This window comes from Microtus ochrogaster, chromosome 7, assembly GCF_000317375.1.
Source record: "Microtus ochrogaster isolate Prairie Vole_2 chromosome 7, MicOch1.0, whole genome shotgun sequence".
Classification (NCBI taxonomy): Eukaryota; Metazoa; Chordata; class Mammalia; order Rodentia; family Cricetidae; genus Microtus; species Microtus ochrogaster.
In genome coordinates this window covers 3,210,940-3,228,927 of record NC_022014.1, presented here as the reverse complement: position 1 = coordinate 3,228,927, position 17,988 = coordinate 3,210,940, and the positions used below count along the sequence as shown (strand labels likewise).

The 17,988-nt window shown below is 40.8% G+C and overlaps 1 protein-coding gene across 1 annotated transcript in view; it reads left to right on the top strand.

Moving 5' to 3' along the window:
- The first annotated feature begins 8,246 nt into the window (after window positions 1-8,246).
- Meiob (meiosis specific with OB domains) overlaps window positions 8,247-17,988 on the top strand; it is a 27,713-nt gene continuing 17,971 nt past the window's right edge. The window contains exons 1-4 of the mRNA XM_005349142.3: window positions 8,247-8,315; window positions 11,722-11,779; window positions 13,212-13,343; window positions 14,950-15,022. Of these exons, the coding sequence (XP_005349199.1) occupies window positions 8,247-8,315; window positions 11,722-11,779; window positions 13,212-13,343; window positions 14,950-15,022 (332 nt within the window). The remainder of the gene's footprint in view (window positions 8,316-11,721; window positions 11,780-13,211; window positions 13,344-14,949; window positions 15,023-17,988) is intronic.

The window sequence follows — 17,988 nt, the reverse complement described above, 5'->3', positions numbered from 1 at the left end:
TCTGTGAGTTCGAGACCAGCCTGGTCTACAAGAGCTAGTTCCAGGACAGGCTCCAAAACCACAGAGAAACCCTGTCTCGAAAAACCACAAAAAAAAACAACAACAACAACAAAAAAAACCTGTAGCCTCATAAAAAGAGTTTGGCAATGTTCCTTCTGTTTCTATTATGTGGAACACTTTAAGGAATATAGGTATTAGCTCTTCTTGGAAGTTCTGGTAAAATTTTGCACTAAAATCATCCGGTCCTGGGCTTTTTTTGGTTGGGAGGTTTTTGATGACAGCTTATATTTCCTTGCAGTTTATAGGTCTATTTAAATTGCTCACCTAGTCTTGATTTAATTTTGGTAGATGATATCTATCTAAAAAATTGTCCATTTCTTTTACATTTTCCGATTTTGTCGAGTACAGGTTTTTGTAGTATGACCTAATGATTCTCTGGATTTCCTCAGTGTCTGTTGTTATGTCCCCCTTTTCATTTCTGATTTTATTAATTTGGATGTTCTCTCTCTATCTTTTAATTTGGATAAGGATTTGTCTATCTTGTTGATTTTCTCAAAGAACCGGCTCTTTGTTTTATTGATTCTTTGTATTATTTTCTTTGTTTCTATTTTGTTGATTTCGGCCCTCAATTTGATTATTTCCTGTCTTCTACTCCTCCTGGGTGAATGTGCTTCTTTTTGTTCTAGAGCTTTCAGGTGAGCTGTTAAGTCACTAATGTGAGTTTTCTCCATTTTCTTTATGTGGGCACTCAGTGCTTTGAATTTTCCTCTTAGCACTGCTTTCATAGCGTCCCATAGGTTTGGATATGTTGTGCCTTCATTTTCGTTGAATTCAAGGAAGTCTTTAATTTCTTTCTTTATTTCTTCCTTGACCCAGGCATTGTTCAGTAGTTCACTTTTCAATTTCCATGAGTTTGTAGGCTTTCTGAGAGTAGTATTGTTGTTTAATTCTAACTTTAATCCATGGTGATCCTATAAGACACAAGGGTTACTCCATTTTTTTTTTTTTGTATCTGTGAAGGTTTGCTTTTGTTACCGAGTATGTGATCAATTTTAGAGAAGGTTCCATGAGGTGCTGTGAAGAAGGTATATTCTTTAGATGTCTGTTAAGACCATTTGATTCATAACATCTGTTAGTTCTCTTATTTCTCTGTTGAGTTTCTGTCTGGTTGACCTGTCCATTGGCGAGAGTGGAGTGTTGAAGTCTCCTACTATTAGTGTGCGGGGTTTGATATGCAATTTAAGTTTTAATAATGTTTCTTTTACACATGTGGGTGCTCTTGAATTAGGGGCATAGATGTTCAGGATTGAGACTACATCTTGATGCATTGTTCCTGTTATGAGTATAAAGTGTCCCTCTCCATCTCTCCTGATTGATTTTAGTTTTATTTTGTTTTAGACAGGGTCTCACTGTGTAGCCCTGGCTGGCCTAGAACTCTCTGTGTAGACCAGATTGGCCTTGAACTCAGAAATCTGCTGGCCCCTACTGGAACTGGAAATGAAGGCACACGCTGCCATGCCTAGCTTTAAATGCAGTTAGACAAGACCAGACCTTGTCTAACCGGGCCACATGTGTAACACGTGGATGCTTAGTCTTTGGCAGAGTTTTTTTTTTTTAACAAGAGAAGCTCAAAAAATTAAATAATACTGAAAGTTGAGAAGTTTAATAGAGTTAGTCATTGGATCTTACCTTATCTATCCGAGTAAGTACTCTCTGTCCAGAAGTTACTTGAAGGGGTCATTAGAGTAAGTTTTAGTTGTTTGTTTTGTTTTTTGTTTTTGTTTTTTGAGACAGGGTCTCACTATGTAGCTCTGACCATTCTGGAACTCAGTATGTAGACCAGGCTGACCTCAAACTCACAGAGACCTGCTTGCCTCTGCTTCCCAACTGCTGGGATTAAAGGCTAGTGCCACCAACTCCAGGCTTAGATTTTCAAATGGTGGTATTTTTGTTTGAGATGGGATTTAGGTAGGTCAAACTGGTAGACAACAGGTAGACCCAAGTTTTTTTTAGGTTTCCATGAGCAGCCCAGGCTGGCCTGAAAACATGACATGCGAGCTTCCTACCTCAGCCTCTGCAGTGCTGGGATTTCAGGCCTGCACCACCGCTCTGGGCACCATAGCTCATTTAAAACACAGAGGTAGCCAATCATTGATTAGGTTCTCTGAAGTCCACTTCTGAGCACACAGTGCATTTATATACATTTCTATATATATATAGGGTGTTAGGAAATAGTATCCTGCTTGTGAGATGATTGTAAGAGTATTACCTATTTTAAACCAGGCGTAGTGACGCATGCCTTTAATCCCAGCACTTGGGAGGCAGAGGCAGGAGGATTTCTGTGAGTTCGAAATCAGCCTGGTCTATAGAGTAAGTTCCAGGACAGCCAGGGTTACATTCAGTGAGACCCTGTCTCGATGCTCCCCGGCCCTCCCCGTAAAAATTATTATTTATTTTATGTAATACTGTCATATTTCCAAATACTATTGAGTATTCTACATAATACTGTTTGTGCACCTTCTGATGTACGGGCATGTGGTAACCACGTACACTCCCTTACTAATAGCACCTGGCCATCTCCTCTTCCACAACCCTACCGGTTTTTATACCCGTGTCTTCCTTCAGTTCACGCTCTGCTTTAAATTTCACTTCAGGTAATTTAGGGCCTGCACAGAGACATCTACAATTCTGAGACATTTAGAAAGATTGCTCAGTCGGAACAGCCTGGGACACCAGTCCAGATTCCAACCAGAGAACTGAGGCAAACGTCTTTTTTTTTTTTTGGTTTTTCGAGACAGGGTTTCTCTGTGGCTTTGGAGCCTGTCCTGGAACTAGCTCTGTAGACCAGGCTGGTCTCGAACTCACAGAGATCCGCCTGCCTCTGCCTCCCGAGTGCTGGGATTAAAGGCGTGCGCCACCACCGCCCGGCTGAGGCAAACGTCTTGTTCGCTTCCTTAGCGATTTCCTTTTTCACTTTCATTTGTGCGTGGGAACTTCTTCTGTCCTGTAGTGACCGCAGTGCCTAAGGCCGACTTGCCCTCCGCCACCCAAGTCCGAAAGAAATTCTCCAATCCCAGGAAGTGACAGCGCCACTTGGACTTGGGCGTGGCCGCTTGTAAGCACGGGTGCGGAGATAGAGGGCGGCGGGGGCGGGGCCAGCGCACGGAGGGGCGGAGCCAGCGCGTGAAGGGCGGAGTCATCGCGGGTGGGCGGAGCCGTTGTGGCGGGGGCGGGGTCTCGTCTAACGGTCGCCGACTCCAGGTGGTTCGCCTAGGCAGCCGTGTGTAGTCGCAGCTCGCGACGGGCGCCAGGCGGAACCCCGCGTCCGGTGAGCCGCGGCTCAGCAGGCCCGCTCTGGTGTCTGTTCGGCGGCGCGAGACCTCGTTCCAGTTCTGAGAGGAAACCAGCGCCTGGGTCCCGAAGGTTCGCAGAGGAGCGCGCAGGACTCGGCCTGTCAGGTGCCTGCCAGTCGGGGCGCATTCATTCAGGCGTCTTTCCCCCGACGGGGTGCTCCCTAGTTCTCCTCTAGTCAGGTCCCTCCCAGACGCTCCGTTTCCTGTCAGTGTCTCCCTGTCAGGGTCTGAGGATGTCCCTGTCCCGAGTCATTTGGTCTCTTGAGGTCAGGTTCCCTCCAGTCAGGTGCGTTCTCCCCAGGTCCTCACCCTGTCAGGTCCCAGGTCAAGACCTAATCTCAGAGACAGGCTTTTGTAACTTTTTAATTTTTTGGCCCCATATGGTTATATATTTGGATGCTTGCTCCCTCCCCAGTTAGTGGAATTGACTGAGAAACACTAGGGATATGGCATAGTTGGAGGAGGTGTGCCACTGGGAATGGGCTCTCCCTTTCTGCCCTGCTACCTGAGGATCAGGATGTAAACTCTCAACTCCATGCTTGCCTGCTGCCGTCTTTCCTGCCATGATGAGAACGGACTTGGAAGGATATAACAAGAAATGGGAGTGGGTTCCTTTTGGCAGATCCTGCCAAGATATCCACTACGCAAACATGCCGCCAGCAAGAGCTGGCGCAAGAGGTTTATTGGGGGAGGGGGAGGAAAAGTGTGGCGTGGTGGCCTAGGGGCCACAATTTAAAGAGTGTTTGGAAGAAAGGAAACTGTTTTTTTTGCAGGAAGAGAAACAAATCCTAGTCACAAAATATTGTTACAAAATTTGCAGTTTCTGGGGAGAGGTTGCAAAGCTACTCTGTACAGGAATAGCTTCATGGAGCAAACTTCACTTAGCGTCAATCTGTAGAATAAATTAGACACCATAGAAAGTCATCTCCAAGTTCCCTGGAAGCTTCCTTTGCCTAGAACTATAAGCCACACTTGTTTCTATAACTTAAATGTAGTATTGGGTATCAACTAGAATTCTTATTTATTCAAAAAGTTAACTGGAACAATAGTATCCTCAAATTACAAACTTATTATTACTATTTTTTAATATTTATTTATTTATTATGTATACAATATTCTGTCTGTGTATATGCCTGAAGGCCAGAAGAGGGCACCAGACCTCTTTACAGATGGTTGTGAGCCACCATATGGTTGCTGGGAATTGAACTCAGGACCTTTGGAAGAGCAGGCAATGCCCTTAATCACTGAGCCATCTCTCCAGCCCCCTTATTATTACTATTATTTTGTTTTTTGGAGACAATTTCTCTGTAGCTTTGGAGTCTGTCCTTGAACGTAGACCAGGCTGGCCTTGAACTCACAGAGATCTACCTGCCTCTGCTTCCCAAGTGCTGGAATTAAAGGTGTGAGCCACCACCATGCAGACACAAGCTGATTTTCCTGCTTATACTTCCCAAGTATTGATATCAAAGGTGCACACCGATATGATCATCTAAAAAGGAAAAGAAATGTTAGCAATGAGAAAGTGCAGGGGAATGGATTTTCTGGTGGGAAATTCTGCAGTAGCTCCAGGGCATCAGTGTGAAACCTAGCTTTCAGCCTGGTGGACTGCATGATCCTGAAAAGAATAGCAGCCCATGTGGGCATAAACCGACATGTACTTGCATGCACACAGAAACTTATTTGGGCTCACCAGCATCATAAATTCAGCAAAGTTCTTCTCATTTCCATTCTACTTCTCTGCTCACAGTTTGTTTATTTAAGGCCCAGATATGAAGCCAACTTAGTAAATTTCTCAAAATTTAACTATAGCCTCAAAATTAGAAAATCATTGAGCTGGGGCTGGTGAGATGGCTCAGTGGTTAAGAGCATTACCTGCTCTTCCAAAGGTCCTGAGTTCAATTCCCAGCAAAAACATGGTGGCTCACAACCATCTGTAATGAGATCGGATGCCCTCTTCTGGCCTGCAGGCATATATGCAGACAGAATATTGTATACTTAATAAATAAATAAATATTAAAAAAAAAAGAAAATCATTAGCTGACTGTCATCCTCAGATGACCTGTCAGCTAAACACATCAGAACAAGTGACTTGCTGTGTTTCATTTTCATCAGGGTTAACAGAATCCTCCTATTTTACACCAGAGTAAAAGTGCCAAGCAATAGAGCATTCTCTGGAGGAAAGAAAGAGTGGCACAAAGAGTTTTGGCCAGGTCATACCATAAACAAAAGACCAGGAAGGTCCTGGAGAAAGTGGCCCAGATTAGTCCAGCGGTCATCTTTCCAAAGCTGGAGGTGGGCTGGAGAGCTCAGGAAGGGCCATTTGGGAGACCTCGGTGGAAGCTCTGTCAGAGATAGTTGTAGTGTTCTGTCTCTTGTGGAGGGATAGCCTCCTATCAATCACCAATGGCATTGCTCCACTGTAATCTTAAACTGGCAGAATCCTACCACCGTAACTTCTTTCTTTCCATCCTCACTAAGGACCTAGGTCAGTGGTCCTGAGGCTATGCTCTTAAAATGTCAATTCTTGCCCTATACTTTTATTGTTCCTCCCTGAGACACCTGAGTGGGTTCAGGGAGTGGTTCTGGTGACCATCCTGTAGGTATAGCTCTTAATCTGATTCTTGACCTGAATCACATATCATACAATGCACACATGAACAAATAAGAGAATAGATTATGGTGGTATCATATGTGAGGACTGATTATGCCTTGGTTTGGTGGCACTGGAGTTGGAGAAGAGGAGTTGGTTATAACCAAGTGTGGTGACACATACCTTTAATCTCAGATGCAGGAGGATCAAGAGTTCAAGACTGTGACCTCATATAGTGATTTCAAGGCCAACCTAAGTTACCTAAGTCCCTGTCTCAAAAACCTAAAAGAATACAAAGTTATAAATATAAGTTGATGGTGAATTATATGATATCTGAACTTATATATTTAACTCTTAAATTTTTATTCATCAAAGCACTCAGGTAGTGAAGTAAGTGGTCCTTTTTTTGTGGATGATGAGGAAACTAATGTTATAATACATGACCACAAAATAGTGGTGCTGGGATGCAAAATCATTTTTTTTCAAGATATTGTTTCTCTTTGGCTTTGGAGCCTGTCCTGGAACTAGCTCTTGTAGACCAGGCTGGCCTCAAATTCACAGAGATCCGCCTGTCTCTCCCGAGGATTCAAGGCATGTGCCACCAGGGCATGGCCATTTTTGAGACAGGTTCTCTCCTGGTAGCCTTGGCTGTCCTGAAGTTCAGTATGTAGAGCAGGATCCACCTGCTTCTGCCTCCCAGGTGCTGGGATTAAAGACATGCACCTCCACAACTAGTCTTATTATTTTTTGAGACAGGATGTCATGTTACCCAGGCTGGCCTTGTAGTTGCTATGTATCAGATAGAGGATGTGCCTGAGCTCCTGACCATTCTCCTACTTTACAAGTGTATACCATTATGCCCAGCTTTTTTTAAAGATTTATCTTTATTTTACGTGTATGGGTGTTTTGCCTACTTGTGTGTCTGTGCACCACCTGTGTGCAGTGCTTGTAGAGGCCAGGAGAAGACATTTGACTCCCTGAAACTGAAGTTCTAGATGGTTGTTAGATGGAGTCATGTGGGTGATGGAACCAAACTTGATCCTCTGGAAAATCAGCAAATGCTCTCAACTGCTGAGCCATCTATTCAGTTCCACCCCTAACTTAAATATTTTTATTTCTTTTTATTTTATATATCTAAGTGTTTTTGCTGTGTGTGTGTATGCACACACATGTATAGTACATTCATGGTATCTGTCAAGGCCAGAAGAGGGAGTCATATCCTCTAGACCTCATGGATGTTTTTAAGCCAGGACATCTTATTGAGCAGCAAGTGCTGTTAACAGCTGACTCATCACCTTTCCAGTCCCTGTGCCTGGCTATTTTGTTGTTGCTTTGTTTCTTTTTGAGACAGGTTCTCCCTCTGTCTTTCACAGACTGGCCTGGACTTCACAGTGTAGCCCAGTGGGTCTTAAATTCATGGTAATCCTCCTATTCTAGATAGACTTCCAAGTGGTGGGGTTAAAGATAAGAGCAACCACACAGAGTTTGAACATGTTTTCTTTTCTTTTTAAAATTTAAAATGACATCTTGTGTAGTGAGGTAGGATGTGGTCTCCATAGCACAGGTGCTGTGGTCAGAGGACAACCTACTGTAATTGACTTTCTCCTTCACTATATGGGCTCCTTTCACCATATGGGGTCCTGAGAATAGAATTCAGTTATCAGGCTGGGGAGCAAACCCCTCTACCAAACAAGCCACTCAATGGTCCTATCATCGTTGTCATCATTATCGTGTGTGTGTGTGTGTGTGTGTGTGTGTGTGTGTGTGTGTGAGAGAGGGGGGGGGGTTGTATATGTGAAGGTCAGAGAACAACTTTTCTGGAAACTTCTAGGTGGTTTTCCTATCTTAGGCTCCCATCTTGCCAAGGACTGCTGGGATTGCAGATGGCTTCTTTACATGGGTTCCAGAGATGTAACTCAGTTGTCAGGCTTGTGCAGTTCTTTATCCAAGGAGCCATCTCACCATCTCACCAGCCTTTGGACCTACTTTCTACAGGTTAAATCTGAATTAGTTACATCTCACAATTATAAAAATTTGCCAGTGGCTAATAATATCTTAGTGCTTCCTTAGCTAATTTTAAGTTTTGCATTTTTTTGTTTTTTGTTTTTCAAGATAGGGTTTCTCTGACTGTCCTGGTACTCACTCTGTAGGCCAGGCTGGCCTCAAACTCTCAGAGATCCACCCGCCTCTGCTTCCTGAGTTCTGGGATTAAAGGCATGTGCCACCATTACCTTTTTAACAATTTGTTTTTAATGTTTAATTTGTAAATACAAATTATATTTTCTAAAACACAGATTTAAAGCATGGCAAATTCCTTTGCATCGAAGAACTTCACTGCACTTTCAGATTTGCATCCAAATATGGCTAATCTGGTAGGTTTTCACTATTATACTAATGTTCAAGTATTTGCTCATGAAATGTTATGTGGCAACATTACATTATATCACCATTACTGATTCACTGGATACGTTTGTATAATTGACAAGTACATAGATACTCATTGAGTTAGTATAATTGTTAGAAATTAAATACTCCTAAGCTTTGTATTTATCTCAGCTAAATGCAAATTAAAATTTCTTTTATCTATAGAGCAGTAGATACAGGGTTATAGATATGATTAGCAATTGTTTAAAGTGATGGCTGAGTGGGTAAATGTATTTATGTTAAGCGGAGTACTTGAGTTTAATCCCCAGAACACAAAAAGTGGAAGGAGAGCACTGATTTCTACAGGTTGTCCTCTGACCTACATATATTCACCACACATATGTGTGTATATATACACGCGTACACACTATGCAAATGTAATAGTCTTTTGTATTATTTTACTAATAAAATGAAAAAAATAAATTCTCAAATTTACCATTGTAAAATTAAACTATTTTCATTTAACAGTAGAAATTCTCTAAGAAAATTATTAAAATTTGCATAGTTTATGTATTTGCAAACATGCTGCTTTGACTTTTTTTGAGATAGGATCTTACCAGCTATCCCTAGCTAGCCTGGAACTCACTATGTACACCAGATTAGCCTTATAGAGATCTGCTTGCCTCTACTTCCAGAATGGTACTGAAGGTATGCACCACCACACCCAGCAATTTTTATGACTTTTGATGTGAAATTTTGGAGTAAAGAGTTCTAGCATACTGAGGCTTATTTAAGTAAAATCTGAATTGATAAAATGAAGCACTTATTATAAAATAATTACAAAATTACCACATTTTGAGCAGGTGGTGTGTGTGTGTAAAGACCACTATGCTGCTGTGGAAAGTCCTTCTGTATATGTGTTGCTTTTATTGGTTAATGAATAAAGAAATTGCTTTGGCCCATAATAGGGCAGAGTAGAGCTAAGCAGGAAAACTGAATGCTGGGAGAAAGAAGGCAGAGTCAATGAGACACTATGTAGTCTCCAGTGGAGAAAGCTGCCAGCTGCCAGCCGGAACCTTGCCAGTAAACCACGAGCTTCATGGTAAAATATAATAGAAATGGGTTAATTTAAGATATAAGAGCTAGCTAGAAATATGCTTAAGCTATTGGCCAAACAGTATTGTAATTAATATAGTTTCAGAGTGATTATTTTGAGTCTGGGCAAACGGGAAACGAACGAGCAGCCTCCCCAGACACTAGGCTGTCCTTAAAAAACTTTCCATTGTTCTTCCTGCCTCAGCCTCTGTGAATGCTGGGATTACAGGTGTGAACCATCAGGTCTGACTTCCAAGCAATATGCTCTTTACCTGGCTTTTGCAAGTCAGATTCCTTAAAATTAATAGACTTACATGTAACTTTAGTACTTTGCAGTGCAAAGTTTATTGATGTAAAAAAACTTGTTACAATTTTCCTTGAAACAAACTATTTGCTAATTGTATTTTCAGCTTTAAAATTTTTTATTTATTTTTATGTGTATGAATGTTTTGCCTGCATGTACATCTGTGTACCACATGGTGCCCACAGAGGCCCGAATAGGATATTGAGTATTCTGAAACTGTAGTTACATACAGATGATTGTAAGACACCATGTAGGTGCTGGGAATTGAACCCCCAGGTCCTCTGGAAATGCAGCAAATGCTCTTACCCACTGAGCCAACTCTCCAGCCCCAATTAGAAAGTTTTATTAGTGTTTTTATTAGTATGTTTCTCAAAAAATTCAGTAAGATGTGCATGTATATGGATTTAAGAAATAATATTAATGTGTATAAATGTAACCAGATGACCAACAGTTCAACTGGAATGTGAAGTTTTGAGTGTATTTGGCTTATTTTTGTTTTATGTGTATGGGTGTTTTTGCCTGAATGTATGTCTTTGTACCACATTCATGCAGTGCCTATGGAGGTCAGAAGAAGGGATCAGATCTTCTGGAATTGGAGCTAGTTACAAACTGTTGTTAGCCACCATGTGGGTGCTGGGAATGGAGCCCATGTCTTCTTCAAGACAACATGTGCTCTTCACGGCTGATTATCTCTCCAGCCCTCTGACTGTATTTTTTTTTTTTTTTTTTTTTGGTTTTTCTGTGTAGTCCTGGCTGTCTTAGAACTTGCTTTGTAGACCAGGCTGGCCTCGAACTCACTGAGATCCTTATGCCTCTGCTTCCCAAGTGCTGGGATTAAAGGCATGCTCCACCGCCACCCGCCCCCCTGACTGTATTTTTTTTTTTTTTTTTGGTTTTTCGAGACAGGGTTTCTCTGTGGCTTTGGAGCCTGTCCTGGAACTAGCTCTGTAGACCAGGCTGGTCTTGAACTCACAGAGATCCGCCTGCCTCTGCCTCCCGAGTGCTGGGATTAAAGGCGTGCGCCACCATCACCCGGCTCCTGACTGTATTTTAAATGTCACAAATTATTGCAAGTTTGAAAACAGTTGCTAGGATTCTTCATTAAAGTTTCTTTTTTTCCTTTCAGAAAGATATTTTAATTTCTTGTTTGTTTTTCTAGGATACATTTATTTCTTTTTTGATACTTTTATTTCTTAAAGCATATTTTTAATATTTACTTTTTTGGCATTCACCGAAGAGAACTTTAAAACTTTTTTGGGCGGTTTGAGACAGGGTTTCTTTGTGTAGTCTTAGCTATCCTGGAACATTAAAACTTTTGAGGAGATATTAGTACCTCCAAAATTTAAGGTTTAGAACTTTAAGATTTAAGTTTGCTAGTGGCAATATCTAAGTTTGTTGCAGTCTATATTATTGCCCAATATAATTGGAATAAGAAGCTAAGCAGCCAGACAGTGGTGGCCCATGCCTTTAATCTCAGTACTCAGGAGGCTAAGGCAGGCAGATCTCTGTTCGTTTGAGGCCAGCCTGGTCTATAAAGCAAGTTCCAGGACAGCCAAGGCTACACAGAGAAAACCCTGTCTTGGAAAGTAAAATCTAAAAAAGAAAGAAGAGGAGGAGTAGGGGAGGAGGAGACGCAGCTAAGTAGTTTTATGTTAGAAAGCCCTATGCAAAGGAAAGCTTTGAAGACTATGGCAAATTAAATTGCATTATACATGTGTTTTGGATGAATTAAGTAAGGATTGATAGCTCCCTCTAGTGATTGAAAATAAAGTAGAAACATAGTAAGTAAATGATTATATTTGTAATAGCAGTTAACTGTCTCATTACTTTGTACTATTCCTTGGAGAATTGAATATTTATGAAGACTGTTAGTTGTTTGTCTGGAATAAATGCATTTAAATATTTCCTAGTCAAAAATGTTTGTTAGAGCTAGTAAAACATAACAAGTCCATGAAATTAAATTTACCATCTACATATGGATTTAATATTGTTTTCTATACTCTTTTGTTTTTCAGAAAATAATCGGTATAGTTATTGGGAAAACAGATGTCAAAGGCTTTCCGGACAGAAAAAGCTGAGTTCTATTTAACTCTTTCTTAAGTTTTCATTAAGTATGGCTTATGACTGCAGCAAAGTACATTTAACTGACTAAAATTTCTGTTCTATTTAACGCCTTAAGAGCAATGACCAGGCCTTCTACATTCATGGTCATACTTGATTCAAGGCTGTAGATATGAAGACAGATAATATTTTCAGTGATTTAATGTGATATTCTCCAACTATATTTTAAAGGCTTTAGGAAATAGTTAATTAAATTTATCAATTTGTTAATTTGTAGTTTCATATTACCAGATACAATAGAGTATGAATAAAAGTATGAACTTGAAAATAATAGATTTACTGACCTTAGTCACATATGTAGCTCTGGCTGTCCTGTAATTCACTCTGTAGACCAGGCTGGTCTTGAACTCAGAGATCTGCCTGCCTCTGCCTTCCAAGTGCTGGAATTAAAGGAGTGCACCATTGTGCGTGGCCAATTCAGATACTTCTAATGAAAATGGGTACGATGGACCTGTGGGTCATCTTCACACTGGGTAGAGGATGGCAGAAGGGCCAGGCTGAGAGGACAACGGTCACATGGAATAACAACAGGAGCAACAAAACATTTGGTCTTGGCGGTGAATGTCTGTAATCCCAGCACTTGGAAAGCATCGGCAGATTTAGGTTTTATTTGTTTTTGAATTTTTATTTATTTTATGTGTTTGAGTGTTTTGTCTGTATGTGTCTGGGGCCTGCACAGTTCAGAAGAGGGTATCTGATGTCCTGGGACTGGGGTTACAGTTATAGTGAGGGTCCTGGGAATTGAACCCAGGGTGTTGGATCCACCTGGAATTACAGGTGCTTGTGAGCTGCTTGATGTGGGTGTTGAGAACTGAGCCCTTAACTGCTGAGCCATCTCTCTAATCCTGCCTACATTACTTTTTAAATTGCCAAAAGCAACAGAGAAAAAAAAATCCTATTCTGGAAAAAAAAATGACCTTGCTGACCTCTAGTGGTGCTTGAGTTACACACAAATTGTTTTGAAACAACTATTCAGATATGAATTATGACTTTGGCTAAAGCTTTTCCTTATCTTGTTGTGTCTCATCTATGAAACAATACCCAAATAGGATTTTTTGAATAAATAGTTGAAAAACGGGCCATAGTGAGATCTAGCTACCATGGCTGCTTATTACATTGTATGTGGAAACACATGAAAGCATAGTGTAGTATAGAATATTCATTAGGGGATAATCACAAAATCAAGAGGATCACCAAAAGTCCACGACTAGCCTGCTCTACCCTGTCTCACAAACAAAACCAAAACTAAATAAAACAGTGCATATACATAAGAAATAATATTTTCTATCATATGTTTAAACATTTTATCATTGTCATTTTGTTAAGTAATCATTTGTTCAAAGTCATATTCACCTGAAATATAAAAGCGTTAGTTTTTCCTCAGATATTGGATCAGAAAGATACACTTTCAGTTTCACCATTCGTGATTCACCAGCCCATTTTGTGAATGTATCTTCCTGGGGCAGTGAAGATTACATCAGGCCGCTGTCTGAGAACTTTAAGGTTGGTGAGTGTGGTAAGTAGACATTACTTTTTGTTTGTTTGGTTTTTGCTTTTTTTTGTTTTTCATTTTTTTTCAGACAGGGTTTCTCTGTAGCTTTGGAGCCTGTCCTAGAACTCAATCTGTAGACCAGGCTGGCCTCGAACTCACAGAGATTCTCTTGTCTCTGCCTCCCGAGTGCTGGGATTAAGGGTGTGTGCCACCACCACCCGGCTTGTATTTTGGTTTTAAAGAGAAAGTTTTTCTGCTCATGGTGGTACACATCTTAAATCCTATCACTTGGGAGACAGAGGCAGCCTATTCTACATAACAAGGTTTAAGCCCAATACTGTTACACAATGAGCTCTTGTCTCAAAAACCCAGCTTGGGTAGGAGTGGAAGGAGAGGGGGAAAAGAAGAGGGACTAAGAAAGAGACAGAATGAAACTCCTTAGGTAAATCACTTTGAACAAGTGGCATTCTCTTGCTTCAGCCTCCCAAGTGCTGAGATCACAGCCTATGCTACCATGCTCAGCAGCACTTTAAAAAATAGTCTTCTTACTGTATGATTCTTATGGTAAGTCTGTGACTGAGTGGAGTCATAGAAAAGTAAAATACATTTATTCTGATCCTTATCAGAAAAAGTCAGTGTTACAAAGGCATGCTTTCTGATTGTTTCCCTGGTACATGATAAGTGATGCCTTTACTAGATATTTTGCCATCTTTTGTTTATTTCATGTTCCAACATGCCTCAACCCCACAATTATTATTATAATCATATACCTTTCTATAGACATATCCTGGGGCCAATGGTTATTTATGCTGTGGCTCTGAGAACAAGATCTTGTTGGGTCTCACTATGAAAGAACACCCCATTAGTTTTCTGTGAATGTTAAGGAAAGGGGACTAGAATAAAGTATAAGCTTCACTGCTTGATAGATGACAACTTCAGCCTAACAAACACAAGAAAGTATGTGTCCCAGTTCTCCTTTTTGGGAGAAAAAGAGGAGGAAGAGTGATACAGCAATCAAACTATTCTTTTTTCAATGCTGCATACCAAACACACATTACATATGTCAGTTAAGCAGTGCTCAACTCTATGTACTTAACCATTGGACCATGTATGTTTCAGGGATATGGATAGTCTCTCCTGAGTTGAAAAATGTTGTCAAACATGTGAACTATGAAGACAGAGAATTTTGAAATCTTCATCAGCTTAGTACAGCTATAAATATTCCTTGAATGAATGCCAGAATACCCCTGTGAAAAGGGAGGACTTTCTGTATTAAAATGTTATAGGTTGATGGTTGTGAGGATAAATAAAATAAAGGATTGTTTGTGGTTAGATGTGGAGTAAAGGTCATGTAAACATTTGTTTTATTGAAGGGCATGCTGAAACCAAATCAAATGCTGAATGCAAGAAAAATCAATAAAGTAATATTAGTATAGGCCATCTGTTGGGACTTATACACAAAGCCCTGGAAATGTTATCTGATGACGTTCCAGGAGCGCTTTTCTCACAGGGACATGAGAAGGTGGCTGTGGAGGATGGAACCCAAGTGTGAGGGTCTTTGTTATGCACTCAGCTCTGATTAATCTTCTGGTGATTTTGTGATGTTACCATACTTTGCCCTCTGTTTTAGTGATAATTGAAAATCCCCTGATCCAAAGAAAGGAGACAGAAAGAGAAGAAAAGTTCAGCCCTGCAACTCCTAGGTAATATCTGTCCAGCCCAGAGAGCAACAGTCTTTGTGTTAGAATGATAATATTAATAATTTTGGAGAAAAACAGAAAACTTCAGAAGTTGCTCTATTTCAATTTGAAAAATGAATTGAATTCTCTCTTAAAATGTTTATCTTTAAATTATAATTTTTATAATCACAAAAGCTAACTTTATATTGATGTCTGTGAAGGGTCAAATCAAAAGTCTCTCAAGGCTACCAAAATCCATGGTTGCTTCAGATCCCTTGCACACAGCTTCAACACATTTCCTCTATATCAGAAATCATCTCTACCTATAATACCTAATGTCATATAAGTGCTTTGTGAGTAGTTTTTTTCATTTGTATTAGTTGTATGTTGTATTTTTCTGAAATATTTGATACATGATTATGTGGAGATGTCTATGAATGCAGGATTTTCAGATATGAAATATCATGCTTAGATTTGTAAAAACAAGACTCCAGTTACAATAAAACTAAAGTATTAGAGGGCTGGAGAGATGGCTTAGCAGTTAAGAGGACCTGCAAAGGACCTGCCTTCACATTAGGCAGCTCGCGTCAGCCTGTACTCCAGGGAAACTGATGCCCTCTTCTGGCCTCTGTGAACACCACAAACACACATAAAAACACAGACAAAAGCACATATATACAAATAAAAATAAATCTTAAAAAAATCCCTAAACAATAAATGATAAATACTGGAATATATAATACCATATCAGGCTCTCATTCTACTCACATACCCATTGTCTTAGGCCAGGTTTCCTGGAAGGAGAATCTGAGAGCAAGATTCTTTCCAAGTGGCCTATTGAGCGAGGACTCTCAGTAGAACCCTGCAAGGATGGGTTTGGGGGAACCTGCAGCTGGAACTCAAGAGTATGCCTGTCCCTTGGAGCAGGACCCTACATGGAGGTTCAGAGATTTTGTACCCTGAATTATGCATTGCCTGCAGTCCATTCCTCATCAAGCCTCCCAATAAAGCTGGGGTAGGGAGCTGAGGAAGAAGCCTGACTTCCAAGGTGACTCTGTGCCTGCTAACTCCATAGTGCTCTATAAATGGCTCTCGCTGAGTATGGCTGACTGTGACATGAACATCTGCTCTTCTGACCTCTACTCAAGCCTGTCTCTCTGCAGCCACTGAGAATTTTCCTTTTCATGAACACCTGGACTCACTGCACTAAGATCCGTTCAGCTTTCTTGTCCCTCTACATAGAACATGCTCCTATCTTCTTGAGTATTTGCTTCTTTGGGTTATCAGTGTCTCAGCTAGACTGTTGCCTCATTTGACCCTCTGTTTCATAGATGCCCCTTCAGTAACTCACCAAGACTTTCCTCCCCACTCTTAGAATTGTATCCATAGCTGGGTGGTGGTGGCAAACGCCTTTAATCCCGTCACTTGGGAGGCAAAGGCAGACAGATCTCTGTGAGTTTGAGGCCAGCCTGGTCTACAAGAGCTAGTTCCAGGTCAGGCTCCAAAGCTACAGAGAAACCCTGTCTCAAAAAACCAAGAAAAAAAAAAAGGATTGTATCCACATCACATTCTGAGATGGTTTGATTAATTGTTTTTATGATCCCTGCTCATATATATGAGCTTCACGAGATTAGGTGTATTTTGCATACCGTTCTCCCCATGCCTAGACTGAAGAAAAGCACATAATTGTATTAGTAAATATGTACGGGAGGTGGGAGGAACATGTTTGGCAGACCCAACAAATGCGAAAGCTCTTGGCATTTTCCAGAATATCCAGAATAATTAACTTTTAGGTTGAGCAACAGGAAACTGCTGACATTCAACAAATTTTCACCAAAAATAGCAGTTTCATAGTTGGCATAGGTGGAATACAGAGCTGATGAGGAAAGGGAGAAGCCAAGGTACTTCTCAGATGAAATTCACTTCTCAGTGATGAGTAGGGCTAGAAAGTCTTTATCTGGGAAATAATATTCTATTCTGTAGTTTAGGAAGATAAACTTGATTGTAACATGGAGGGTGAGTCACCAGAGATGAGTCAGGAGAAGTGAGACCGTGAAAAACTAAGTGGGAAGGAGGAACTGGACTAGCATTCTGTGGAGGAGGGCTTAAGACTTGTGAAACTCCAGTTTCAATTCTCAAACTGTGAGAATTCTGAATGGACTTCACATGTAGTACTACAGAAGTAAGCAGAACAAAGATCCTGACTTCAGGTACTTAGGTAAAGCAATCGGAGTCATAAAAGAAATAATGATGGCTGGCCAGTTAGCGCAATTGATTAGAGAATGGTGTTAATAATGTCCAAGTCAAGGACTCCGTATGGGGCTAGAGAGATTGCTCAGTGGTTAAGGGCACTGGTTGCTCTTTCAGAACAACTCAGTTCTCAGAACCCACACTGGGACTCACAACCATATAACTGCATTCCAGGGGATCTGATTCCCTCTTCTGAATTCTTCTACTGGTACAAGGCACACATGTGGCACACATACATATATGCAGGGGAAAATGCACATATAAAATAAATAAGTCTTTAAAAAATGAGACCTCAGGTTTTTATAATCTCAAGCTTTAGAGTATTTATATATATATCCTGTTTAAAAGAAAAGGAAACTGCAGCTTCAAGTCTTGGATAAGGTCCTACAACTAGTATGATTAGAACTCAACCTAGATGTAGGAGGGAGGGCCTTGGACTTTCCACAGGGCAGGATGCCTTGCCCTCTCTTAGGATTGGAGGGGGTAGGGGAGGGAGGGTGTGCGGAGGGAGTGGGAGGAGGGGAAGGAGTGGAAATTTGGATTGGTATTTTTTTTAAAGTAATAAAATAATAATAAAAAAGAAAAAGAAAAAACAACCCAGAGAAAAAAATCTCAATATATGTTCTTCATTAAAAGAACATTATTGGCCGGGTGGTGGTGGCGCACGCCTTTAATCCCAGCACTTGGGAGGCAGAGGCAGGCGGATCTCTGTGAGTTCGAGACCAGCCTGGTCTACAGAG